Source organism: Anomalospiza imberbis, chromosome 2 (assembly GCF_031753505.1).
Source record: "Anomalospiza imberbis isolate Cuckoo-Finch-1a 21T00152 chromosome 2, ASM3175350v1, whole genome shotgun sequence".
Lineage (NCBI taxonomy): Eukaryota > Metazoa > Chordata > Aves > Passeriformes > Viduidae > Anomalospiza > Anomalospiza imberbis.
The window spans coordinates 87116995-87144049 of record NC_089682.1 but is presented as its reverse complement, the minus strand read 5'-3'; the positions used below and the strand labels follow the sequence as shown (position 1 = coordinate 87144049).

The following is a 27055-nucleotide window of genomic DNA, read 5'->3' as shown; positions in this document are numbered from 1 at the left end:
CTGAAAAAATGGAAAGCATATAAAACTAAATTTCAAACATCAGTGGAAGTATTTAGTCTGTGCTTTATTCCGTATCTACAAAATGCAAGCAAAGCTTATTTTCTGACACCCTTGTTTTGAAAATAAACATCTTGGTATTTTTTGAGTATGCAGATGGCCTCCGGATTATGTTGTTAGGGAAATATTAAATGAGAACTAAGGAAATTGGATGTTTGAAACAAAGTTTGAGCAATGACTGACTCTCTTCAGTCTGTTTGTTTTGAATGGTGCAAAACACCTGTAGACAGAAAAGAGGGACAATATGTGATGAAACATCTCCCTTGTCTACAAGCACAAAAACCTGAGGTAAAACTGATATTTCTGACATAATTTAGGTTCCTGAGCCTGATAAGATTTTTTTTTTGGTAGGTTGAATATTTTAATTCTTTTATGTCAGGATTTGTTTACTTGGCAATGGCATGCAAACATGTGGCTTAAGTAATCTGTTGTGTTTTGGCCTCAGGCTAATCAATTTACATGGTAAATTGCATGATGTTTTGGCACTATGCTCTATTCAGTATATCCAAATGGATAATAGTTTATCAGCATGGATGGATTTCAGACTGAAACTGTTTTATATGTGCCCAGCCTGAAGCAAGGAGGGATGAGCACTGATCTTAGCAAAATTGTCTTTATTTTAACAGGTGTAATGAGGCTTTTATGTGTTGCTCTGTATATACCAGCCACTAGAATAATTCCTGTGTAGTGAGTATGAAATGTTGTATATGCTCTTCAGTCTGATCTAACCTTTCTCAAGTCAAATAGTATAGCATTACCATTCTTTATGTATGACTGTGTGCTACTGTTAAAGCAAGCTGTGCTGCCCTAAGATATGGTTTTTGTGGCAGTAGAATGAAGCTTTAACTTAAAAGTCTGCTGAATTTTTAACTCTTAAATATCTGCAGGGAACAACAACAAAAAAAATTACTGTACTTGAATGTACTCATGTATTTATTTTACAGATTACATTTGTAGGTTTTGCAGAAGGGATGGATACTGCTCACTTGCAGGTACAGTATATATCTATCTATACTGGAAAATTTCTTCTAAGTAGCACCTAGATTTTTTAGATGGAGGAAAGAAATTTGGTGTTCAAGAAATGGAATAGATGTATCTTGAGTATTTAAAAGCCTAAATTTCGAATGTCATTAAAAGGTTGAAAGTAATTATTTTAATATGATAATCAGTGTTTTATATATATTTACAATGTTACCTGGGTCAGCCTTTGTATTAGGATGCTCTAGAACCACTTAAATGCAGCGCAGGGGGATGTTTGGGTGGGAAGTGCCTCAGTTGCTTGTGTTTTTTGTGGGTGCTTTTTTTTTTGTTTGGGTTTTGTTGTTAATTGTTAAAAACTTGTGTGTATCAGTATTTTGTCTTGTTATCTTACCCTTAGTTGAGTTGTGCTTATTGATATGGTGCAGTTGCATGTGTGAAACTGAACTAAACTTTACTGGCCTGACCTCTAGCTGTGAATTGCTGAAGATGGTTTAGAAGTCAGTATTATGGTTATGCCTTAAGATGTTATTCTGGACATTTAGATAAGGAAATATTATTTTAAAAGGTGGAGTGTAGCAAACTATGAGGGTTATGATGTACCATTTTCATAAGTTAAGGATTTAGCCTTCTTGTGAAATTTACATATCAGTATAATTCATAACATACATGTTCTCAGTAAAATTCCATGTTCCTACTCTGTCTAGCTCTTATTAGAGATTGCTTTTAATATTTTGCTGATGTTTTAAAGTATAAAACAGAAACTTTGAATCCATTTGTGTTCCATATTAGATCAATATTGCTAATTCTTGAAATTATAATACTAAACATTCTTTCTAGTATGGGTAAGAACTGTTTGATTGTTTAGAGTTAGATGGAATGTAGAGAAAGTTGGACAGAACAGATTTATGGAGATTTGCCTTGAACCATAGGGATCATTAGTGTTTGGACTGTTGGAAAAAAATTGTAACTCTCTCACTGGACTCTTCTGTATTAGAGAAATCTAAAGATTGTCCAAGGTCATGTTAAAGAAGTGCCTTGTTCGTGTTTTTGTGATAGGGGGCTAGAATACTGTTCCAGTAAAGCACACAAAGATCATGTAGAGATCCACTGAGAACCATGATTAGCTGAGGTCAGTGTAGTTGGGTATTCTGTAGGACGTGCAGCTGCTTTTCAGCACTTTCAAGATTCTGCTTTATGACTTTTAGGCATCTTCCAAGTATGGACTGAATTAAATCTTGTGTACACAAGTTTTACAGTTTGAGAGAGTAAGTGAGGGATAGAGTGAGATATAGGGAAGAAAAGAAAAACTTTACTAGAATTAGCAGCTGTTAGAATTTAGGGGAGGTATGAAATCAACCCCATTGTCATTTGCATTCTCTTTTTTTGATTTTGTATTCTCAATGCTTTTTATTTAAATTCAGGAGCTGTCAGCTGTTTCTGTAGAACTTCCAGATGTTCTGAAATCGCTCCAGTTGTGCAAACTGAAAGAAAATGAGGCTGTGTTTCTAAAAGACTTAAAGAAAACCTTAGCAAAACCTTATGTCGTGAAACATCAGGTAAACTTTTTGTGTCTTCTTGCATGTCAGAAGCATTACATTTTGCTTAAAAAGTTCAGTCTTATTACACCCTGTTTTGCTTTTGGTTTTGGGCCATCTTAGCCACAGTAGTATTAATATTATATTTCTGTTGTTTCATTAAAATAAACTGTGTTGTGTTGTTTACAGAAAATACTTAACAAGTATTTAATTATGGCGCTGATCCTATGCTTCTGCTAGGCTATAGTCCTTTTCACTGGCAATTTGGAAAGAATATGAAATTTGTCAGCTTACCTCTCTGCTCTGCTCAGATAGCTTTCGTCTTCAGCAGACTTTTTTTTTGGAAAAAGATGTGTCCAAAATTAAGGGAATGCCCAGTGTTCATAAAACTCAGTGATCGCTTTTCTTAAAAAAAAAATTATAAATGCTGTTAATGATATAATTTCCATTATTTTTATTTCTATATTGTTCCCATTATTACCATGCTAATTATATTCTTTCCAATTACAAACATTGCATGTAAGATTAAAGGTACCTCGAAGGAACAGATATCTTATAAACTGAAATTTATATGGCATCAATGTGCTCTGAAATACTGTGTTCCTCCACAAATTTTTAACATGAATTCTTTAATAGATTATTGAGTACATGTTCTCATGGTTGTGTTACATTATTGCAATGATTTATTCAGAATGCAGACCTTACAAAAATGCGGAAGTCATTCTAGCTGTCACTCTATACAAATTGTTGAATTCATTTCCTTGTATTTAAAATATTTTAAAATTACTTACTCTTCATAAAAATGCATTGAATGAATCCCTTGAAGATTGCTGTGTTTGTTTTCTTGTTGCTCTCTTTTTCAAGAATCAGCTTCCAGAAGTGTTTTGTGTGATGAGACTGTCTCCTTCATTCCCAAGGATCAAAGTTGATTATATATTCACCTTGCTAAGCAAGTATACCGCAGGCATAAGATATGCAGTGGAAATAAACTCTTCACAAAAACATCAAACGGAGACAACCCGTGGAGAAGATGATGACACCAATCAGTCCGTTTCTTCAATTGAAGATGATTTTGTCACTGCTTTCGAACACTTAGATGAAGACGAACCTTCAAAGATACATAGTGCTGGTAAGTTCTTGCACACTTGTAGAAGTTGGTATTTGAAATCTAGTCTGTTAGGATTTAATAAAAAATAAATGTAAATAAATTGTAATTTATTTTCACATTAATCATGCTTTGTAAAGGGATATTATGCAACTGAAAAATTAATTTTTTGCTCTTTTCATAACAGTTTACCAACTCATGAACAAAAGAGTCTAATCTCAGTGTCAGATGGATATCAAATAAAATCTTGTTCTACTTTGTATGCTAAAAAATACATTAATTTGTCAGTGATTAGATTTGTATAACAGGATTTAAAGAAAATGAAAGATTGCTTTAATCATGAAAGATGAGCTAGCATTTTGCAACAATAGTAAACCCAGAAGTTGCCATTAAAATCTGTCCAGTTTGCTGTAGTTCTGTGGAAATTCTTGGTTTTGAAGCAATCTCTTTTTACCATTTTTCTTTTTTTGTTCAGGTACATGCAGCTTTACTTCTCAAAACCATCGAGATGCTGCTTCACAGACTGTACCTGCTCAATGTTTAGAAGCTGTTGACTCAAAGATTGTTGTGGGTTCTGCACAACGAAAATCATCTGCCAGATCTTCTACCTTGATTGATATTTTGGGACTTAAGGAGCTGTCCTCAGTAAAGAATTCAGTTACAACCTCAATTTCTGATCCTTGGATACAAAGGAGTTTCTATAAGCCATATAATCCTTCTGATCAAGGCGTTAATTTTTTACGTAAAACATTGTTTTCTTCCTCTCCAGCTGAATCCTCTGAGTCAGATTGCTCCAGCCCAAGCCCCATCATCTTCTTAGATGAAGAAGGGTATCAAAAAAGCTTGAAGGCAAAACTTCAGCTGCCAAAAATTCCAGTAGTAAAAGATGGTATAGAGGATTCAGACTCAGAAGTGAGTGAATTTTTTGATAGTTTTGATCAGTTTGATGAGCTGGAACAAGCCTTGGAAAACTCTTGTAAAATTATTAGGGATCCCATCCTAGGGAATCCTGCCCAGAAAAGGAGGACTGCACATGAAAAATTGTCTTCTGCAGGCATTACAATGAATCCTCAGAAATTCAAGTTTGATCGTCCCACTCTTCCAGCCAATGTAAAGAAACCAACTCCTCGTAAGCCAGAGTCACCATACAGCAGCATCTTCGAGGTCCCAGATTCCCCTCGCCCGGTTAAAACATCAGCGGAAGAGAATGGAGGCTTCTTCAGCCCCATTCGAACATCAGCCTTCAGCCCCCTGGGGAGTTGCGGTTCTTCCGAATGCCTGTGTCGAATTAATCTTGGTGGAGATGGGACAGGTCAAAGTCACCGTGATGCAGCTTATAACAGTTATTCAGCATATGCTGACAGTGTTTCCTGTGAAATACTGGGTTCTGTTCTTTTTTCTGAGTCCTCATCAGAACAAATGTGTGCAGAGAAATATTCAAAACACAAAAGGGTGACTTTAAAAGGGAAGAAGAGGCAAGCTGCAGATCTCAAAATGAAAACTAGTAAGGAACCAGAGAAGCAAACAAAATCTAAACATAAGTCACTAATGATAAGAGATAGCATTCAAAAGTTTGCAACTGAATTGGTTGAAAAAAGTTTGGGCAGTGCATTTAAGGACCTCCAAAAAGGTGTTTCTTCATGCACAAATGCACTTTGCCATTTAGCTTCTAGGTTGACTTCTTCAGTCTTTCAAATGGCTTTTTATGAGATTGGAAGACGTAGAGCAATCTCGCTGAAGGAGCGTGCCATTAATGGCATAGCAAACTTTTTGGTGAGCGAAGCTATAACTGGTGCTTTGAAAGAATTGCATCAGGTAAAGAAACAAATATTTAACAACACTGTTGCACGGTTTGCAGCAGACCTTGCTGAAGAACTTGTGTTTGAAGGAATCATGGAAGTATGCCAGTTTTCATATCCATCAACACCTACTGCACAGTCCTCATCATTTGATTATGAAAACAAAGTGGTAAGATCCTATGCCCGAGATTTGTCTGAATCTGTCATTCAGGAGGCATTTATTGAACTATCTCAGGTTGATGTGACCTTCACAACACAAGCAGCCATTAGTGTTTCCATGGACAATATCAAATATGTAAGTGCAGAAAGTATGTTAGAGTCAACACAGACTTCCACAGTTTCTCCTAATTTTAATGATAGGGTAGCACAAAAGCCAATCCAAGACTCCAAGAAAGAATATACAGTACAGCAAGCTCTATTTTGTACCTCTGGTGTTGTGAGTTCAATACCTGTGCCCTTAGCTGGAAGAGCCCTTTGTCAGCAACAGGTTTCCTCTGAAGCTTACAAAGTGAAAGTATGCACTGTTCCAAATGCTGATGACAGTACAAAAATATTCGAAGACTCCGCTCATCCATTTTTCACAAGCAGAACGAGAGAGGAGGAATTAGCTTCTTTCAGAAATGTTTATCTAACTTCGGATCACAGTCAAAGTATGGAAAGTACTCCATCCCTCTTCTGTAACCAGAATGATACCAAACTAACAAATAACAGATCTGGAATGAACAGTAATTCAGAATTAACAAGTGGGTCAAAAGGCATTAATACTTTCTCTGGAACTATGGTAGATATGATAGTAAATGAAGCGTATGAAACCATAACCTCATCTAGAGTAACAAAAGCAGTAGAAGAGTATTCAGATTTTTTAACAAGAAAAGTAATAGATAAAAAGCATTATGTGCAAGGTGCTGGTGAAGGCTCCCCCAAGAGCATGTTTGCAGATCATTTGGCCAAGTATGTCATAAAACAATCTGTGGAAGAAAGTAAAACTGTGTTATGCAACACCACTGAGAGTTTAACATGTAATGTGAGCTCACAGACTTATAGAGATACCAATCGACAAGAACAATGTGTGATAAAGAAACAAGAAGCTGAGAAACAAAGTAATGTTTCTATAATTGTGGAACAACATCAGTTGCCTTTGAATAATCCATGTAAATTTCTTACTCCAACTCATTCTGTTCAGTGTATTTTAGAATCTAAAGATTGTTGGCAGGAACAAAAAGGAAACAATTTTTCTTCAAAATCACCACCTCCTTGTTCCACTGTAACTTTGGCTAGGCATGTTCTAGAGGACTGTACTGACACAGGAAGCTGTTCAATAACATGCTTAAACAAGCCTTCCAAAAAAAGCGATACCCAGAAACTATCAGCAGGAGCTTTGAATTCCAGGCAGACTGATTGTTTTCTGCATGCAATTAGCTTTCCTTCAGAGATGTTTGTCAGTGAAGGTGCTTTGCAGATGGAAGAAAAATCGAGCTTGAAACATGGAAATACCTGTTTAATGCCTCACACACCCCCACCAACTCCTCTAGTACCATGTCAAGGTAGTTCTGAAAGGAACCTAAAAAAACTGTCCAAGAAACTCAAGGGAGAATTAGCAAAGGAATTTGCACCTGCAACACCACCTTCTACACCCTACAATCCGTCCACTACCGATTTGTCTGAAACTGAACACGACTCTTTGGAAAATGAGGAATTTATGCTGAAACTCATGTGGTCGCTTTCTGAAGAAGTGGAAAGTAGTGAGGATGAAGATCATTCTGAAATGCCTTTTGAGAAAGAGGAGCATTCAGCAAAAACAATTCAGTATGCAGATTGCCTAGCTAGCCACATAATTTCAATAGCGACTGAAATGGCTGCTTCCCATTTAGGTGGTAAAACAAATGAAAGAGAAGCTGGCAGGCAGGCTCAGTTAGAGATGCAAAAGAAAAGATGCAAATATACTGCATTTGTAAATATTCCAGAAGAGACATGCAATTCCTTGTGGAATTATGCAGGGGATATGGCAGGAAAAGTCATAAATGAGGCCAAGACAGTAGTGAAATCAAGGCATTGCAAGCTGTTGAGGTTGAAGCAGGTTAACTGCCAAGTGGATTGCTTTTATGTGAGTAAAAGTGATAAAGATGGTAATTCAAAAGAATGGTGTGGCCCAGTACAGGACCAGTGCCTGGGGGAGAGAGATTCACCTGGGCTTCCTTTACCACAAGGTTCAGGCATGACAGGTTTGACTTCCAAGTACCCGAGCTGTGAAAGTGTGACTGACGAGTACGCAGATCATGTTATCCGGGTTCTGAAAAGAGAAGGAGGTAGCGCTGAGCTGTTAGTGGATCAGTACGCCAGCAGACTTGCTTACAGGTCTATCAAATCGGGCTTGCAGCAAGCTGCTAGAAAAACCAAATTCAGATACAGCAGAAAGACATTTCCTGGGCAAAATGCACAGGTAAATGGTAAGCTGGAGCTGATTAAAGCAGGGAATAAAGATGCAGTACAGCAGCTGAAAAGCAGCATTCATCGCTGTGAAGGTCAAATGTTTGAGAGATGTGTCTGCACACAGAGAATGGAATGTACAGAGTTGTTACATTTTTCTGAATCCCTTGCTCACAGTATCACTTGTGATGTCAGGAAGAAACTGAAAATGTCTGGAGCATGTTTGCCAAAGTCTCTTACAGATTCCTGTCTGTATAAAAAGACTGAATTTGATGAAGTCACAGGTGATCTCATTAAAACACGGTTTTCTAGAACATTTCTTCCTTTCTCCCCAGATCATAAACTCTATCATAGTACAGGTAATATAAATGAAAATGGCTACAGTGAAGGTATAATTCAAGCTATAGAACAATATGCTAGGAAAGTAGCAGATGATACTCTAGAAATGAGTTTAGAGTCAGCTGTTCTCCATGTGGCTGGAAATAGAAAAAATGGGGATAAGCTCTTGTACACTGAGAAACTGTCTCCTTTTTATGGAACTGTGTGTAGATGCTGCAGTATGAAGGAACATCGGTACTGTACAGAAAGTAAGTCCCATCATCTACCTGCACAAGGATCCTGCAGTCCAGTGAGGCATTTTCTTCATTCTGGATTGGATGGTGCCTGTCAAAATTCAAGAGTGTTTCAGCTTGATATTCCCAAAATTCACGTTGATGTAGAACAGAGGACAGTGTTTCCTGACAAGGGGGCTACTGCAGCCGTAGAGAAAGCAGAAAGAGAGTTGAGTTACACAAGTCTGACAGCTGACAGTGGTATTGGACAAGATGGAGTCAGTTTTGCTGAAAGCCTTACTACTGAAATAATGACATCAGCTATGACTAATATTGGTCAGGCAGTTACCATAAGGTAATACTAATTTTCTCTTATTTTTTTGCATTTTGTACCAGAAAAAGGATTGTTAATACAAATAGGAAGGAATTTTTATATATATTTTCTTAGAACGATACACTTTATGCTCTGAATGTTTTCTTTTTCTTCTTTCTTCAGAACTAGGGAAAATGCTTTTTTTCACCTATGTGAGCTTGAAATCAAGGATACTATGTATATTAGCACACATAAGTTCCAGTAGGTGACTAATAAGTGGAACTTTTTGTTTCAACTTCAAAATAGTACCTACAGTTGCATATACTAGCCCTTACAGGTTTTGTTGATCTATGAGCCATGACAGAATCCAGGTTTGTTCCCTGTTCATACTTCCTCTTCAGCATCTGATGCTGGTCAAATGAGCCATTGCTTTGTAGTATGAAGACTTCATTTTTTTATTATGGCTGTGTTGTGATAGTGTCTTTACTACTAGGAAAAAAAGTAAAAGAAAAAATAACCTGTTACTTTAAGAAAAAGCAAATTACTAAACCACACTTCAGCTTATAAAATAGTAGTACAATAAGGAAGGAATTGACTTTTAAATTCTTGTGTATTTAGCAAAGAGTAAGATACTGTTTCATTTATTAAGTCTATAAATAGGAACTATTTGCCACAGTAAACTTGTGGCAAACAACTGTTTCCTAAAACAGATTGTGCTATGATCAGAGTGAAATCTTTTCAGGTCCCCGAGCAATCTGCACCTTTTTTTTTTTTCATTTTGGAGTAATACTTATATTCCTAATGCCTTTTTTTTTTTTTTTTGGAGGGGAATTCCTCACACTGGTTTCTTGAGGGGTATCGTGATGAACAATAAATTGATTTTTGTATGTTCAGTGGTTAAACGCCACAGTGGAACTAAACTAAATTTTTCAAGGTTTAATATGAAACACATACATGCTAACAGCATAAAAGTGTTCTTGAGTATATTGCTGGTCTTTGCACAACAGGGTTGAGTCTTTACTTGATGTGTGATGAAATAAGAAAGTCATTTGGTGATATTTTTCTCTACCTATGGTATCAAAGATGACACTTTATTTAAAAATTCTAATTAAAATATGCCAACAACAAAATGCAGGGTTCAAAGAGATACTGTTTATTATTAAATTTGGGGCAAGGAAGCATTATTAGAATTTTGCTGTGACAGAATTTATAAATGTTTCTTCTGTTGTCATCTAGTGTGTGGTATGTAATGCATATGATCCTTGAGAACAGCCTTGTGTGATGCAGACAACTGGTGCTGGTATAACAGTAAATAAAAATGGGAAAAGTTACCTTTTCTATTACCCTGATGGTTTCCAGATCAGGAACATATTTGTGCATATTCGTGCTCACTGGAGCAAAGTGTTTAAAATGATGTGGTTAAGGTTGCCTTTTTAAATTGTGAATGTTACTGTGGCTGCTTGCTGTGTGGGAGTAGGCTGATCATTTTTCTTGAACTTCCTACTGCTTCATATATACATAGATAGATAGATAATCACAGTATGCACGTGAAAGTTAGTTCATTACTGCATGTTCTTGTTTTGTAAGGGTTTTTTTTGTTTGGTTTGTTTGTTTGTTTTTTTAAATAAGGAATTCAAACTTGCTTAAATTAGTTTTTTAAAGTATTTTCTAAAGATTAACTTCTATGGGGTATGGTTGCTTGATTGGTTTTTGGATAAAAAAATTAAACTTACTTCCTGAGGGGAAAAATTCTATACAAGTCATGCATTGCTACACTTTCTTGAAGGAGAAAAACAAATCTTTTTTTGCAGAAAACTTTCTAAAAAATGGAATCCTAATATTTTAGTCACCAGTTTATACTTAAGCACTTTGCCCTCAGTAACGGACCACTTAAGTGCTTGTACTGAAGGCAGGCCAGGGGAAATAGCCAAACTGTCCTAGGGTGAGCAAGTTTAGAAATGCTAAGTCTTCGGCTTGACTAATGTACCTTGATACACAGTCTGCAAGGCTACAGTGACCTCTGTGCTTCATAGCAAATAATATTCCAAATGAGAGAATTCTTTGTACCACTCTCTTTGTTTTCTAATGAAAGAATTTCAAATAGCAATCCCTGATGTGAGCCTGTTGATGTTTCAGATTAATTTGGTTGCACTATTTCTTGTGTTAAGAATAGGGCAAAAATTAAGGGATTTCCCACCTTTTCTTTTCCAATGGAATTTAATGTCTTTGGAATGAGGTTAAATTGCTGTGAATGAACTTACCACAGATCAGCATGAAATGCAGTGATGTTTTTGTCTTAAATTTTTGTTTAGCTCTGTTGGAAGAGAAGGATTTCACTCTGTTGAATCTGTTGTTAGCCAGCAGATGAGTCTTAGTATTGGTGATGATAGCACTGGGAGTTGGTCCAATCTAAGTTTTGAAGATGAACATCCTGATGAGAGCAGCAGTTTTCTTCACCTAAGTGACAGGTAATTATAAAGACGTTAGTATAGTTAAACAGTTACCTTGACATCAAATAACTTGTCATCAAGTGATATTTCTCCTAGGGTTTGGGGGAGAAGAGATTATTTTTGTGTTCAACACACAACGGCTTTTTTATTAAAAAAGGCTCTAATATAATGATTTTGTTTTCTTACAAAATATTGTTGGCCATGAATGTTCATACTCTGTAAAATATATGAAGAGTGCATTGTCATTGATGCCAGGGAATCACATCAAGTAAAACTGTGCATATAAAATTTAAGTATTGGCAAAAGATGTAAACATTTTAAAAGCAACCACCGTATGTAAAATACAGCTTGAGAATACAGTTTATAAGTTGTGCTCTAAAATATTAAAACTTAATCCTTGAAAAAACGTTTTCTATAAATTCATTTATTTTTGAAAAAAACATAATAGCTTAATTTGCATGATGAGCTTTTACAGCTATTTTTGTCTTTTTTGGGACTGGAATTTATAAGCTGCTCTAACTGACATTGGTGGAGTATTTATATACTGCCAACCATGGACTTGCAGGTGTGTAATACTGAAACTTAACCTGTTCAGGGTAGTAACTTTTTCTACAGAGCTTCTCAGTGATTCCACTGGTTCCTGGCTGATTGATAACTAAAAAAGATTAGAATGGCAGGTCTAAAATTTGCAGTGTCTCTGCCTGTTTCCAGGGAGAATTATACCGAGAGTTGTGGCCCAAGCTTCTATATAAGGAATGTATGAGAAATGAATAAACTTAGTTTTTTATGATTGATATAACAAAGTTCAGAATTTCTGTTGAAGAATAGCAGAAATGGGAGATTTTTTCTTTAGTTAGTACTTCCAGCATTGCTGAGATTAAAGACAGTATGGGAGACATGCTTGTTTAAGTAATATCTAATTAAGTTATTTGGTACCAATGTGAAACTACTCAGTTAAATGTCTGCAGTATTTTTCATGTTTTGCTTAACTAAATAATTTAATCAAACCACTACTACAATTTATCACTCATACACCTTAATAATTTTGTAAAAGAATGCATTAACTCAATTATTTTAGTAAAACATCATCTCTTGAACAAGAGAAAATGATGATGAAAATCGAGTATAAGGGAGAATATTCGCTATATTGTCAGTTACACAGTAAAATATAGATTAGTTGATAAAGGGGGAAAGTATAAAAAAATTCTGGACCAGTAGTGCCTGTGTTGTCTTTGTTATTTGTTTATCATTCCCACAACAGATGTAAATGAAAAGAAGGTAATTTTTATAACTTGGAAGAAAATCTGGCTCATTAGAGGAGGAATGACCTGAGTTAACATGTTAGTCATAGAAGGGGAGGCATAATTTGGATAGTAAGGTGTTGCTGGAGGAAACAGGCATGTGCAAATTGATCAGCTGGTTTTACAGAACTAATTGGCTTGGTAACAGTACATGTGTTCATCTGTGTTGCTGAGGTTTATCAGGTGGAAGGAAGGATCTGGGCTTGTTGCCCTGTGTAAACAAAGATAGCCAGGGGGAGATCTGTAACAAGACCAGATTCAGTAATAATACCCTGTTGTGGTCTAACCCCAGCTGACAACTAAGCCCCATGCAGCCAGTGAGTCACTTCTGCCAAGGTGGATGGGGGTGAGAGTTGGAAGAGTTTAAGTGAGAACACTCATGTGTTGAGTTAAAGACAGTTTAACAGGTAAAGCAAAAGCCATGCACAGGCAAAGCAAAACAAGAAATTAATTCACTGCATCCTGTCGGCAGCTCTATTGAGATGAAAAGTATTTAGAGAACTTGCTATTTAGTTATGCAGGGAAGTGCTTGTGTCTTCTGCTTTTCATGCGTAAATCTGGTGACTTAAATTTAGAATTAAAAAGTTCTTGAGCTTTCTCTCTAGTTGATTTGTAGGTATAAGCATAGACGTAGACATAGGCTTTTCATCTAGCATCCAGGTTGGGTTATAACTCAGAGCAGAAGCGTCTTGCTTTTCTCATTATTCTTCTGCTGGCTCTTGTTGAAGAGCTGCACGAACCATTACAGAGGCATTATAATGCCTTTTGTCTGTTTATTGCTTGTTTTGTGGTTACAGGAGTTTATTTTAAAGACTGCTAATTTGGCTGTTAATTAGGAAAAGGTCTCATCCCTTTCTCATACCTCACTGTAATCATATGGTTCAAGATTTATGATTATTTCAGACCAAGACTGACCTCTGTAAAGTGCATTGTCTCTTACCTAATCAGAAGAGTAGTGTGCAGAGGTTACTCTGTTAGATTATGAATTCTTTACCCTTTAGTCTGCAGGCCAGCGCAGCTTTTACTTCTATTTTTGTTTTGCATTTGTAACTTCCAGTGAAAGAGGCACTGTGAGTGCAAAGTATTTAATATTGATATATTAAATTTTTTATACCTGTAATTTAAAAATTTTAAACCAAATTTTATATTTTATATAAAGTGTGATAGTCTCACACAGTAGCTTGAGAAATGTTTTTTAGACCAGGATTGCATTCATTGCAAGTTGGTTTCTTCAGAAGCTTCTGCTCTTTAATTTTCTGTTTTCTTGTTAACAAGAGAACTCTTTGAATTTTCTTTGGACATATAGTCTCAATAAGCAGTAATGTACTGAATAAGGCACTTGCAACTTCTTAAACTTATTTCATGTTATTTGAGTGTGTTTATATTGTAGACTTGCTAACGTGCTGTTCGCTGTTTTGAAATTGGGATCCAAGCAGGCGTGCTGGAGAGCAAGGGACACGGATAGGTGATAATGTTGCTGGCAAACACTTGAAAGAGATCAGTGTCTGTCTCTTGAAATGTTTTCTTCCACCATTCTGCTGTTTGTCATGAGTGGAAATGAGCTTCAACAGTCACATAAAACTTAGGTGGAGAAAGCATCTTCTTGCAGTTGTTCTCTGCAGTTACTCCGTGGCTTCTCATGCCATCTCCCATAGACAGTCTGCTTTCTTGAAGAATGCTGGATATTTGGAAGTCCTGTTCTTGGAAGGCTTCCAGACATGCTCTGGGGGAGGTATGAAGTTGGGGAATGAGATTTAATCATATGAGTTGCTCAGTGTTCCACATATTGACAGGCTTAACAAACTGTCCTATTTATATTGTCTGAAATTAACAAGTGTAAGAATATGCTCAGTTTTTTCAGTTGTTTGCATTGGGTTGAATGTAGTCATAGAATAAATGCACTATTTTTGTGAACTGTGAGTGAAGTAATCTCTTCAGTATTGTTTTCATAGATTTATAAACCTTTTTTTAAAAGATCAACTTGCAGAACAATATAAGAAATTAAAAAAAAATTCTTTACTCTAGGAATTCCTTCTCTGGAATTTTGGATTGAGATGGAAGGATTTTGTATGTGAAGTTGTCTTCACAATGCATAATTTTATTAACTGTTAGCTGCTCCTTAAGCAAGTAAAACAGATGTAATTATTTTCTTATGAGTAATCCTTTTGAAATTGTTAGCTTTTAGAAATAATAAGCAATGTGCTTAGACCTGAGGACAGAACTCCTGCTAGCACTGATCTGAAAAATTAATGAGTACAAATTAATACTTTCACCAGTGTACTGAAACCTGCTAGTGTTGCATTATTGTGCACATTGCTGCACTGGATAGCACTGAGAGTCATGTTTGTTCCAGTAAACCTAGAAGGTTTCAGTGCTCTTGCATTAAATGTCTTGACAAAAGAGTTGTAAGGAAAATGAAGGTTCTAGTTTGAGCTATTGTTCTTTTCTAGTTCAGCTGTCTTCTCTTCTTCTCCTGGCAGTAATGGTAACAGCAGTAGCTGGAGCAGTCTTGGTTTAGAAGGGGATATGTATGAGGAGAATTTATCCTTTCCAACATCAGACAGGTTGGTTGAGTTGAGAAATATAAACCAGATGGGTTCCTCATAATTAATGCATGAAATCATCATTTTTGAAAATCAAAATGCAGTACATTTTTATGCTGATACATTATTCACACTCTTGTCACTTAATCACAATATGAGTTTTTCATTAATTAATCCACCCTGAATGATTAAATTTTTCTGTGCTAAAACTGATTAATGTATTTTGCTTGCAAAAGGGTCCCTTTTTTGCATGTTCTTGCCTGCAGTTTTCTTACGTCTTTAGATGTACTTTTTTCATGCAGACTAGAGCTTGCTTCCTACAGGATTTCTGGGTTTTTTTTCCCTTTAGCTTGTGTAAACTTTTAGAATTGCATAGTAAATGGTTTTTATAGACCACTTAGGCTTACCTATAGCTATTCATATCTGTGATATAAGGTGGCTGAACCTTTTCACATATGAAGCAAAACTATTAAAATCAATAAGTAGCACCTTTAACACCTTTCTAATTTCTCTCTTCTCTCTTCTTTTCCTAAGAGAAAATCTTGTGACATTGGTGATAAGTCTGTTTACAACATGAAATGGTGTGAGAAGCAAAGCTGCTTTTCATGATCACTCCTTAATTCTTTAATGATTTTCTTGTTGTTTAACCTTCATTACAGTCTTAAAATTTACTACATTTACTACATATATTGGATGGTATTCATATTTTTGTTTTCTTAATTAAAATACAGTGATGGAACAGAAGATAAAGATGAAGATTCCAAGGATGCTGTAGAAGGTAATGTCAGTTCCTGCATATACTAGTGTTGTTGTCCTGTGCACTGTACATTAATTTTTTGTTAATTCTTTGCCTTTGTAGTCTAAAAAAAAGGTGACAACTCTATTATCCCTATTCATCATAATGAATGTCAGTCAAGTGTCAGAATGTTTGATTAATGCCCTACATAATCCTCTTAATACACTGAAATTTGCAGCCTTTGGGAAGTGCCAGTTACTTACTGATGCTTACATTAATTTAATAACGTAAGGTAGGGAACTTTGATCAACTAGTTGAAAGTGTGAATTTATATGCAGAGCTTAACTTTTTAAAAAAATATTTGTTAAGGAGTCATGGCAATGCATCTGCATGGCTGTGTTCAAAATGCTGAAGAAGTTACTCAAACTGGGCACATTAATCTTGGGAGAGAGTCATGAAAAACAATAAAAATCTTGGATTTGATGCATTTGCTATTTTCTTTCTTCTTAGTGAAGTATAACATAAGGTCTATCCAGAATCTTGTTAAAACTTTGTGGTTTGTTAGAAGATCTCTGTGCTCTGGTTCCAGTGTGATTGATGCGCCAAAGTTTGTTAACTGAAAACAGCCTGAACACACAGTGTGTGAAGATGGTTTTAAGATGAGCTGATGTTAGAACAAGTTGTAACAGAGCTCTTCTTTGTGTTGTGTTCTGAAGATAAAATAAGTGTTTCCAGAAACCTCTGCTACTTCCTTACAGAGGATATTCTGCCTTATTGCACATCTTCAGGTAGTCTTAGTGTAAACAGAAAGATGTGTGGGTTTTTGGTTGGTTTGGAGTTTTTTTCTCTCTTTTTAAGCTCCTGGAAAATGTATGTAAGTAACCAACTTCTCTTAATTGTATTAAATGAGATGTGACTCTAAGGATAAAAGAAAATAAAGTTACATTAATGAGTATTTATTTTCTCAGAATAATTGTGATTAAAATATTTTCTGCTCTGTAGGTTTCATCTGCTTTATCAATATGTTTTTGTTTTCTTTTGATCTCAACTTTAAAAAGCTCTGGCATCTCAAATACTCAAATTGTTCAATTAGGATAGTGATTGGATTTTTTTCTTTATGTGGTTTAGGTGTCTGTAGTGCAGTAGACTGCTTTATACTGTATTAAGGATTTTCTAGTGGAATTTTTCCAGTATAAGTTCCTCACCTTCTCAGTATTGTTTTGAAAAGACTCCTTCTGTTGTGCAATTGTAGGACTGTCTAAACAGTGTGCTGTGTAGAACACTTTGTACCTGGTCTTGTACATTTGGAAGTTCTGTTCATGTCATACCTGGAAATGTCTAGCTTTTTCTAAGCTGACTGTGCCTTGGTCACCAAAGAATTTGAATCAAAGCCTTATTATCAAAGTTACATTGATTTTATAAGACTAAAAAATGTACCGAAATTTCCCAGCAGTGTTACCACAATGCTTTCCACCCACTGTCATATTTTTTTCTAAAATTGTTCTTTCTCCTATAAAGAAGTTATATTTAGGGCTCCTAGACAAATAATCTGTTATCCACTGAAAGCACTGTTTTGTTTTACAGTTTCGCTAGTTAATTTTCTCTTGCTTTTACTTCTGGGGAATCTGTTTCAACTTGCTTGACTTTGCCACTTGGGAATGAATACCTTATGTACCTCACTTTTCATAACCTTAGTTGGAAGAGTATTGAGATTGAGGTAAACTCAACATGAATATATGTTTTTGTTGCTAATATATTCCATGTTTCTAGAGTCAAGTTCAGTAGTCTGGAAGCAGTGATTCCAGCTTGAAGAGCGCTATATACATGCCTAGTTGTTTCTGGGAGTGTGACAAAGGATCTCTTTGGTAGCTGGATACAGAAACTCAGTTTGGTAACAGAAGTTTGGGAACAGAAGTTGACAATACTGTAGTTCCTAAATGTTATTAACACAACTACTCTTGCAATGCTGTAAAATTTTTGGAACTTATGCTGTAAAAGTAATGTTGAAAAACTGGATATGCCTCAGTAAAACCAGCTGTATATTTTGGAAAAGTTCAAGAGGCAGTCTGATCAGTGCAGGAAAGAATTAAAAAATATACACTTCTTAAAATGAGTTAGATGAAGGCATGGCAAAAAATAGCAGCTGGAAATGGAAGGAGCTGATGGACCACGTGAGAGCCATTGCTGTTCACTTTATGAAAGTCTATGCTAAATTTCTTGGCATTTGGAATATACATTATAGTTTAGGTATCTTTTAATATGTAGCTATGTTTGCACACAGTTGGAAATGAGATAAGCAGTACTTCCTAAGCGGAAAGTTCTGAAACACTTGATACCAATCTAATTTTTTCCATTCATATTATCTGTGTATGCTAAATCAAGGTTTTTTTTAGATAATACAGTCTATAAACACTGAATTTGAAGCTATAGATTTGCTTATTTTATATTTAATGTTAGGTTTGGAGCAAGTGCGAAAAACTTTATCAATAATGAATATTGATCTGGAACCAAATCTAGTGGACCCACAGCTCAGAGCAGCACTCCAGTGGCTGGCAGCTTCTGAAACAGAGGTGTCTGATCTTCACTTTCGCGACACTGCTGCAAGGGAGTTCGTCTTTGTAAGTATTGGGGCTTGATGGGTGGTGGGAAAGGGGAAGGATTTCCTTGACTTCCATTTGCTGTGATATACCAGCTGCTATTACTTCATTTGCTGTTCACTGCTGAGGAAAATCATTATTTAAATCCTGAGAGGTCAAAGTGGAACAGCATGTTTCACCTGTGTATATACCATACATAAACCAGTATTCATCAAAGCTGATTGTTTCACTTCTTCACTTAAAAGTGTTTTACTCCAAAAAGGCTGCAATTACATAATTTCTGTTTGGTGAAAATTATACTTTTTCAAGCATTTTTAACTTAGTATTTAATTGTTTATAAATTGAATCTGTCTGAGAACTTGGTCATGCAGATTTTTTTCTAACTTAATGTGTTCTGCTTAGGGTTTTTTTTTTTTTTGTTTTGGTTTGTGGGGTTTTTTTGTTTATTTTTTTTAATAGCTAAGATGCATTTTCTTGTGAGAAAGGAGTTTAGTTTTGAAGTAAATATTATGTCTTTATTCTGTAAGCTACTAAAACCAAAACTACTCTGAAGAACTCTCAATAAGATTGTTTTATTTTTAGGTTCCTTTACTTTTGTTTTATTAATCAAACTTTCAAAGAACTGGGCATTAGCAATTTGTGTGTCTTTGGAAAGGCTCAGTATTTTGGTATGAATACTGTCCTGAGTATTTCCATTAGAAACACATGAGAGAAACTTATTATTTCAATAAAATCATAAAAATGATTCTTTCATGGCTGCACATCATACTACACATGATAATACGGATTTTCTTACATTAAACCTATACTTTTTAATCAACCAAGAAATTACTTTAACATTACCTTGTTATGAAAAGGCTAACTTAATAGATATATAGGCATTGTCTATAATGATGAGGTTCATAGGAATGGTAATTATAAAATATTTGTATTTTGTAACCTGATAATGTGAAAGACTGGTAATGTGATGCCATTAATACCATTTTAACAATTAAGATCTTGGCAAAAATGACTTACTGTACTTACCAGTATATTAAGGAAGAAAAAGCTTGCTCTCAGTTCTCAAATTAAATATTGACTCTCCAGCTTGGGGCTTTCCAAAGCTTACATCATCATTTCAGGAAAAAAGTGGAGTTATTGGGAGGTAAAGGTCAGTATGACAAAACAGACTCCCAGAGCTGGATGGATGTGTGCACTGACAGTGCTTAGTTATTGGAGACTTGTGGTAAGAATGTGAAAAGTGCCTAGAGACCAGTCCGGATTGTACCTGGTCTGCATTCTCCTAAGAGAGGCTCCTGCCTTCCTCACACACAAAGAGAATGATAATTTTGAAGTGTTTTTCTGCCTATGTAACTGTATGGAATGTGTATTTGATTTTGAGAGTAGGAAGTTTTGCATTGTTATTTGAAATAACCCAGAAGGTTTGGAAATGTTATTTTGGCATATAGAAATATATGTCCTGTGCTCCTTTTCTGGAGCTTGATATGTTTGATTTAGAATTATTTCAAGACTATATTTGTCTGTACATTAGTTCTGACAGAGTAGACTTTGTGCTTCCGTAAACTGGAAGTCAGTTTGAGAATACATTTCTCCATTTCTGTGCTATTTGAAATTGTTGGGTTTATTCCTTATATTAATATGTTTCTTCTTTGTTACCGTTTATAAGTGCATTAACACAAAGAAAATACATCACTTTTTCTGTTCTCACATGCTTGGCTGAGCATTCTCTGAAGGTTTTTGAAGATTTTTTTCAACGAGTTGGGGTTAAGGATAACAGTCATGCTCACCTCATGAAGTTTTTTGCCTTCTCTTGAAGATCTGTTCATCTGTTTCATGCTTATTGCAAATACTCTGGTAGAATAGTGGTAGGACTCACAAGTGTTAATAATAACTTATTTTCTGTGTATCCGAGACACGTGTATCTAACAGTATAATATGAAAGACAAAAAAGAGATGGCAGGCGCCTCTTTTTTAAATTTTTCCATGAGTCTCTCATTCTTTGGCCAGCTCTGAGTTAAGAGACTACAGAGCTGTGGTGCTGAGATTTGAGCCAATGCTCCAGGACACACAGGAAAGATATTAACTGGCTGTGCATCTGAGCATGACTTCAGCTACCTTAACAAGAGGACATACCAAGAAGAGCACTCTGGAAAATAGCAGTGTGCCCTCCTAAAAAATGATAGTATTTTTCTACTTGACACTTCAGTCATAAATTGGTACTGAGTTGACACTTGAATGTAAGACCTTCCGGGCAGGCAGTAGTCATGCAGTCCCGAAAATGCTACAGTAGTTAATTGTTTCAGTTAGTTATATAGATTATTTTCAGTTAACCTGATGCAGTTATGCTAAAATAAATTGAAATTTTGTTTCCCTCCCCGGAGGCAGAGAATGATTACCTGTTTTTTATTCCATACCACTCCCCAATTGGAATGTTCTCCGGCGCAGACGGAATTAAATTGGAAATAGCCATTCCCGGCTCTCGTAAAGCTGAGCGAGCCCCTCCAGAGGGCGCTGCAGCCCAGCAGGAACCATGGCCGCGGTCCTGGTCCCTCGGCAGCCGCGGGGTTGGGGCATCTCCTGAGGACCCTCGGGAGTCACCTCAGCTTCCTGGGCAGCCCGCCGGGGCGTAGAGCTCGTCGGAAACAGCTATCTGCTGTGTAAGCAGTTGGTGAGTTCTGGAAGGGAGGAAAGGCTTGTGTTAGCTGATCGCAGCAGGGTAATGAGCCGCTGATGTGATGTGGCTGCAGAAAAGGCAGAAGTGCTCCTGGCGTGCATCCGGCAGCGTGTATTACTTGCTGCAGCTGGGCATGAACTCTTGCTTAAGGGTACTTGTTATGCTCAGCATAGCAGAAAGACGTTACATACCTATGTATGGAACAAAATAACATGTGTTAGGAGGATAACAAGAAACCAGTAAATTAGAATAGATAGCTCTTGATTTCTGTGAGATGCCTGGCAATGTGGATATGCAAGTGCCTGGATTAGAAAATATATATTCCATTTTTAATGAGACCTTACCTGCCTGTTTTAAGATTTCTGTTTTGAGTAAACTCTAAAATTTCACTTGTCTGGCAGTAAGAAACAGATTGGTCATCTAAAGAAATAGTGAGATTAAACCTAAAATTAAAATTTAGGTGCCAGTTCTGTAGTATTGCTATGGTGGAAAACTTATTTAGACCGAATTTTTATATTGTATTTGCTGAAGTAGGTATTTGGACATTAGCCACACTTTCCTCTGGCAGAGGAAAGAAAAAATTCTTGTATAAACCAACAAACATAGTTTACAAAATTGCATGTTGTAGACTATAAAACTCGCACTTCCTGTGCTCTGCTTTAAAATTAATAGAAATAACTACAGATTTCAGTGTCTTATATAGAAAAGATGTGCTTAATTTCCACTGAGAAAACTTTCCAGTGTTCAGAATAAATTATGCTCAGGGTTAGGGAGGATTTTTTGCTTGTTCAGGTTAATGATTTTCTCAAGAAGTTAATTGTTTGATACATGTTTTTATACCCATGTTCTTTCTGTCAGCCCTATCACCTGCCTTGTTGCAGTTGGAACATCAGCTAAGTAAAGAGGCAGGGAAAGATTGTCTTCCTTTTTTTTTTTTTTTTTTTTTTGTTAGAACTTTATATTGCAATCTGACAGGTCTTATAGTAGAAACTATATGAATTTTTAGTTTTGTAGCTGTGAAAAATATTTCCCTGAACACTCTGTATTACTTTTTTTAAACTTAATATATGGAATGTCTTGGTAGGGACTATAAAAGGGGGTAAAAATTTACAGCTCCAAAGAATAAGTAGGGTGTCTAAACTGTGTTTACAAAATTCAGCATTGACAGGTGTCCAGAAAGCTACAGAGAATACTTTGTGTGGATATTTGTTTATTTATTTAAACTAAAAATTGTGAGGTTTTCTACTCCTGGGCAAGCTGTCAAATTCATTCTTTCCTTAGGGTAGGCTTTCTTACTCATGTAGTTGAGCTTGACACATCAGCAATGGAAGATTTTTTTCTTTGGATCCTGGGGGAAAATAAATGTTTTCAGCTACACTGATCGCTGCTCCTGAGTAGTAGTTTAACTTAATCATCACCTTTTCCTCTTCCCCAAGATGTTATAATTTCCCAACCCCAAAGAAACTGTTTTCATTGAGGGTAGTGTCTGTGCCACCCCAACCACACTATATGTTGTGAAAGGAAAATCCACATCCTTTTATTAAGACAGAGTTTTGTCTTTTTATACATGCATTATTGGCATGGGAGGGGTGGCAAATGTCTTAATCTTGTGTTCAGAATTTCCTGTTTTCTGCAGTCTTGATGAACCACAGCTCTCATACCTGTGGCACCACATAATTTGAAAATGGTGCTCCCTCCAGAAGAAAGTTTTGTGAAGACTGCCCTAAAGAAAAGTGCTTGATTCTTGCGGAAGTTTTTGTTTTTATAGATGTGGGAATAATGATTAACTCATTAAAACTGATCTCTTATGACCTAATGTTTCAAGAATAACTTCTGTAACTTAATCAGGATGCCCCAGTCAAAATATTTTGCTTTGTGTTCCCCTGTTTCCCCTTTAGCTTTCCAGAAGACTGAGAGAAAGAGATTGGAAAGTTGGAGATCTCTTGCAAGCAGTGCTGAAATATTGTGAAATGATAGAGACGGCATCTGATGGAAAGCAAGCTCTGAGTAAATCTTTGGTCAGTTGGCTTCTGGAAAATGTCTGAAAAATCCAAAGATGGAACACTCTTCGCTTCATTCCTCTTCTGAAAGGAAATAGAAGGAACACAGATGTGTAAAGTAAAATTCAACTAGTGAATGATTAAGTAATAGTCAGCATTAAAAGACTTTGAGGTGAAAGTCAAAATAGCTGTGCTGTGCTTTGTGATGCTGTGCACATGGTATGTTTTATTCAGTCCATAGTCGGTGTTGTCCACCCACGCATAAATTGTATTTACTGCTGTGTTCATACCACTGAGATATTTATGAACAACCCTTGTCTGTCAACAACCCTTGATCATAGTCCACAGGAGACAGTCTCAGACATGATATTCAGGATTCCCCTTGTGCCAGGATAGCTCTTTCTCCCACTCCTATGTGTGCTATATTCGCAGCAGGACTAAGAGCACTGATTTCAGCAAGAATCTGCTCTGGAATACCTTGCTGCAGGCAGTGGAAAAATTACTTACCTTGGCCAGGTGTTACGTGCCCAAGAGCAGCATTGCCAGGAAGGAAATTGTGACCTGCCCAAGCAGCCCCCTAATACAGCCTGGCTTCATAGCCGCCTTTATCAGTTTTAACTTTATGTGAAGATGGGAGAGTCTGCTCTGAAATTGCTGAGGTGCAAATGCATGAATTTGTTGACTCCTGTAGAGCTGGTAACTTCTGGTAGAAGGACAGTGTGAGAAGTTGAGCATAATTTCATATATAATTCTTCAGCAAAGTTTCCTGAAGCTTGCCAATCAGATTTAAATTGCTAAATTTTTTACTGAGGCTTTTTGTATGCAGATACTTTTATGACACTAGTTCTGTGTCAGAGAATTTTTACATTAGTCTCTCATGCAGATATGTTAAAAGTAGAAGATAGACATTTCTGAGGATTTTGGCCATCTTTTTGAATAGTTCTAATTCTTTATTTCAAAGCAGCCACATATGAATTTTCTTGTCATGAATAAAGACAATTTTATTACTCAGTTAGCACAGAAGTGTTTAGCAAAGAAAGCTAATAAAATGTAAAGGGGAAATTTCTTGCAAATTGATTTTTCATTTTTGTTAACTACCTTCACTGAACTTTTTTTTTTTAAAGGCACTTTTAATTAAATATTTTTAGCAGTCTTGTCAGGTTTCTCACCAATGCTGCTGATTTGCCTTTCTGTCTGAAGGGAAATCTGAGCCTTCACTTATCCTGTGGTTTGAAAATGTTTTTTGGCATTTGTTTTTTATATATCCTTTGAGAGATAAAGACACGTGCTAGTGATTACCAGGTTGCCACCTAAAACTTGGCAAATAATCACAGAGCATTACTGATTTTGGATGAACAAAAAAATCTTAAAAGCTTTTTTCACAGAAAAATATACTGTTGATATGGTGCACAGTTTTGTGATCCCAAACAAGGAGAGATACAGTCTCCAAATCTATTCCAGATTTTTAATGGCATGTGTACAATTCTGATTACCCCTACCCCATGAATTGCTATGAATTGTCACACTGGTAAACTGAAGAGCACTGTTCTTGCAATGTCTTTGTGTTTCAGGAAAGCATTCCACTGTCCTCTTTGCAGAGACATGGTTGGTTTTGGTCCTCTTTTGTCATCTGGATTTCTGCCTTGGATCTCACAAAGTTCACCTTTCTCACAGAGCCAAAGATTTTTCCTGTTTTTGTATATGCACAGCACGTACATGTGTTCACACATGTGAACACACACAGAGTTTGTTTATCTGTATGTGTATGAGATCTCACTGCTGTGAACTCCTGGTGTAAACTTCTACCACTAAATTAAAATTCTGTTATGCTCAGTTTATTTCCTCACTTCAATTTCACTGATTGAAAAATCAATGTATGGGACAAAAAGACCAAATGCCACTTCAAGGTCTTTTGTATTGTTATAGGTAATATAATTCAGGCATCAGGAATGATTTTTCTCCAGAGCCCCAAGCATGTCAGGAGAAGTTATTTAATTCCTATATTTGGAAGATAGTTCTAGTAGCAAATATTTTTTAAGAATGGTACAAAGGTTGTCTGGATTTTTTTCTTCTTCTCCCAAACCCCCCGTATTCCTTTTTCTCTTTTTTTTTTTTTTTTCTTTTTAAGGTTGATTTTCAATATTGTTTTAGACAAAAATTTGAAATAATTCCCTGGCTATAACGCCTTCCCCTTAACACAGCAATAATATACTTGTACAAATTTACCTATAAAATTGAAATGTCCAGGAAATAAAATGCTAAAAGCAGTGCCTCATGACTAAATTTTTCTCACCGAGTGGAATTTCAGGACATGAGGATACAGTACAGTATAGTAAAGTTTTTCTGTACAGTGAGAAACATATTGAAGGTATTGCAAATGTACAAAACCATACCTTTAAAAAAACCTACAACACTACCAACAAAAAACACTGCAGGAACAGCCATTTTTTAAACTCATTTATTTCAATCCAAGAATGATGGATTTGGTAAACTGGTGCAGCGCTTTTTCATTTCATTTACTTTTTTGGAGAAAGGCAGAACATTGCGCTATTCACAAAGCTTACAACTATTCAGAAAGTTAAGTGGACAACAGTTACACTGAAAATTATTTTTATGAACGGAATTCTGTTTTCAGACTGGATCAAATATGTTGTGTAACTATTGATTGGTGTAACATTAAGGAAGAAATGGTTTTATTATCCTCTGAGGAAAGTAGCATAGTTTCCAAATTTTCATGAGAAAAAATGTTATAAAATACTTCATTTTTACTGAAAACAAGCCAAAAAAACCAAACTTATTTTCTACACAAATTGTTTTAAATTTGTTTGGAATGACTTGACTTTCCTCCTTCTGTATTAAGTTAAAAAGCATTAATCTAGCCTGGCAAAATTATTACAATTGAATAATTTTAATAATCTTTGAAGACTGTACTCTGACTGTATCTAACTGGTACTGTCTGCCATATTAGTGAGAAAACTGTTCCTTGTTAATGCAAGGAATTAAATTATACTTTTACTGAGTTTGTTTAAAACTCCTGACCGCAAATACAGAAACATAAGTGAAAACTGTAAAAACATGAAGGGCCACATTCTGGTTCCTTTAAAGCATACAGCTATGCTTATAAACAAGCATAATAAGGTAGAGTTTGTTTCATCTTGCATTTTTTCTGTATGGGAAACCCTGGTAATTTAATTTTTATGTTGAGGAAAATATAGACTAGGATGTTACTGTTTCAGAAATCACCCAAACACTTTATAAATACATTTGGTGTTCTAAAAAATGGAAGTGTTGTGATGTTTTGTAAGATTTTGTAGAAAAAGCACTTCGAGAAACAGTCCCTCTTCAAAACAAGTTAGAAGTGGCCATACTTAAAACTAGTTTAAATATTCAGAACGGGGTGCATAAATAATACAAAGTATGCATAAAGCCTTAAAATAAAAACTCTGAAATTAAAGAGGATTTGCTGTCTCAAAACAAGGATGTAAAAAGGCAGCTCAGATGATGTATGTGAATACAATTTCTGTAGTATCTTTGTTCTTGAGTTTTAGAAGATTGTGTAAACTTTTTAGAAAAAAGCCAACCAAAACCCAGAAACCCACATTCCGAGACTAATTAGGTCTCTCAAAAATGGTATCAAATTTTGGGTGTTGCATTTTCTAATGTAACTTTGTCTGGGACCTTTTCTGTGAAGAGACACAAGTTGTTGGAGATGGGAACACAGTGAGTAGTAAACACCAGCGCAAACCCCTGTAGTTCTAGACAGTCAATTTGCAAAGAAAAATACAAGATTCAGGAATAATTTTTATTGTAAGAAATTTGGCTTTTCAGCAAGAGCCACTACTGTCAAGCATTTACTGTACTTGAGCTCTGAAGAGGCAGGTACAGAGCCCAGCCACTGTAGTCACTTTATTTTGTACCATCTTTGTACATTCCTGTTGTATAGCTGGTGTTGTAGTTTTAGAGGGCCTTTGTTCTAATCTATGAAC

The 27055-nt window shown here is 35.9% G+C and overlaps 1 protein-coding gene across 8 annotated transcripts in view; it reads left to right on the top strand.

The window, feature by feature from the left end:
- AKAP11 (A-kinase anchoring protein 11) overlaps positions 1 to 23254 on the top strand; it is a 31246-nt gene extending 7992 nt beyond the window's left edge. Inside the window, exons 3-11 of one of the 8 annotated variants that reach the window (XM_068182233.1) lie at positions 1002 to 1049; positions 2460 to 2594; positions 3444 to 3702; positions 4154 to 8810; positions 11081 to 11236; positions 14970 to 15083; positions 15794 to 15840; positions 18256 to 18416; positions 22968 to 23254. In XM_068182233.1, the coding sequence (XP_068038334.1) occupies positions 1002 to 1049; positions 2460 to 2594; positions 3444 to 3702; positions 4154 to 8810; positions 11081 to 11236; positions 14970 to 15083; positions 15794 to 15840; positions 18256 to 18416; positions 22968 to 23114 (5724 nt within the window). In that variant the 3' untranslated portion in view covers positions 23115 to 23254. Of the gene's footprint in view, positions 1 to 1001; positions 1050 to 2459; positions 2595 to 3437; positions 3703 to 4153; positions 8811 to 11080; positions 11237 to 14969; positions 15084 to 15793; positions 15841 to 18255; positions 18417 to 22967 lie in introns of all 8 variants that reach the window. The other 7 variants (XM_068182236.1, XM_068182235.1, XM_068182234.1 and 4 more) reach the window with 7 other exon arrangements.
- The last annotated feature ends 3801 nt before the right edge of the window (positions 23255 to 27055 follow it).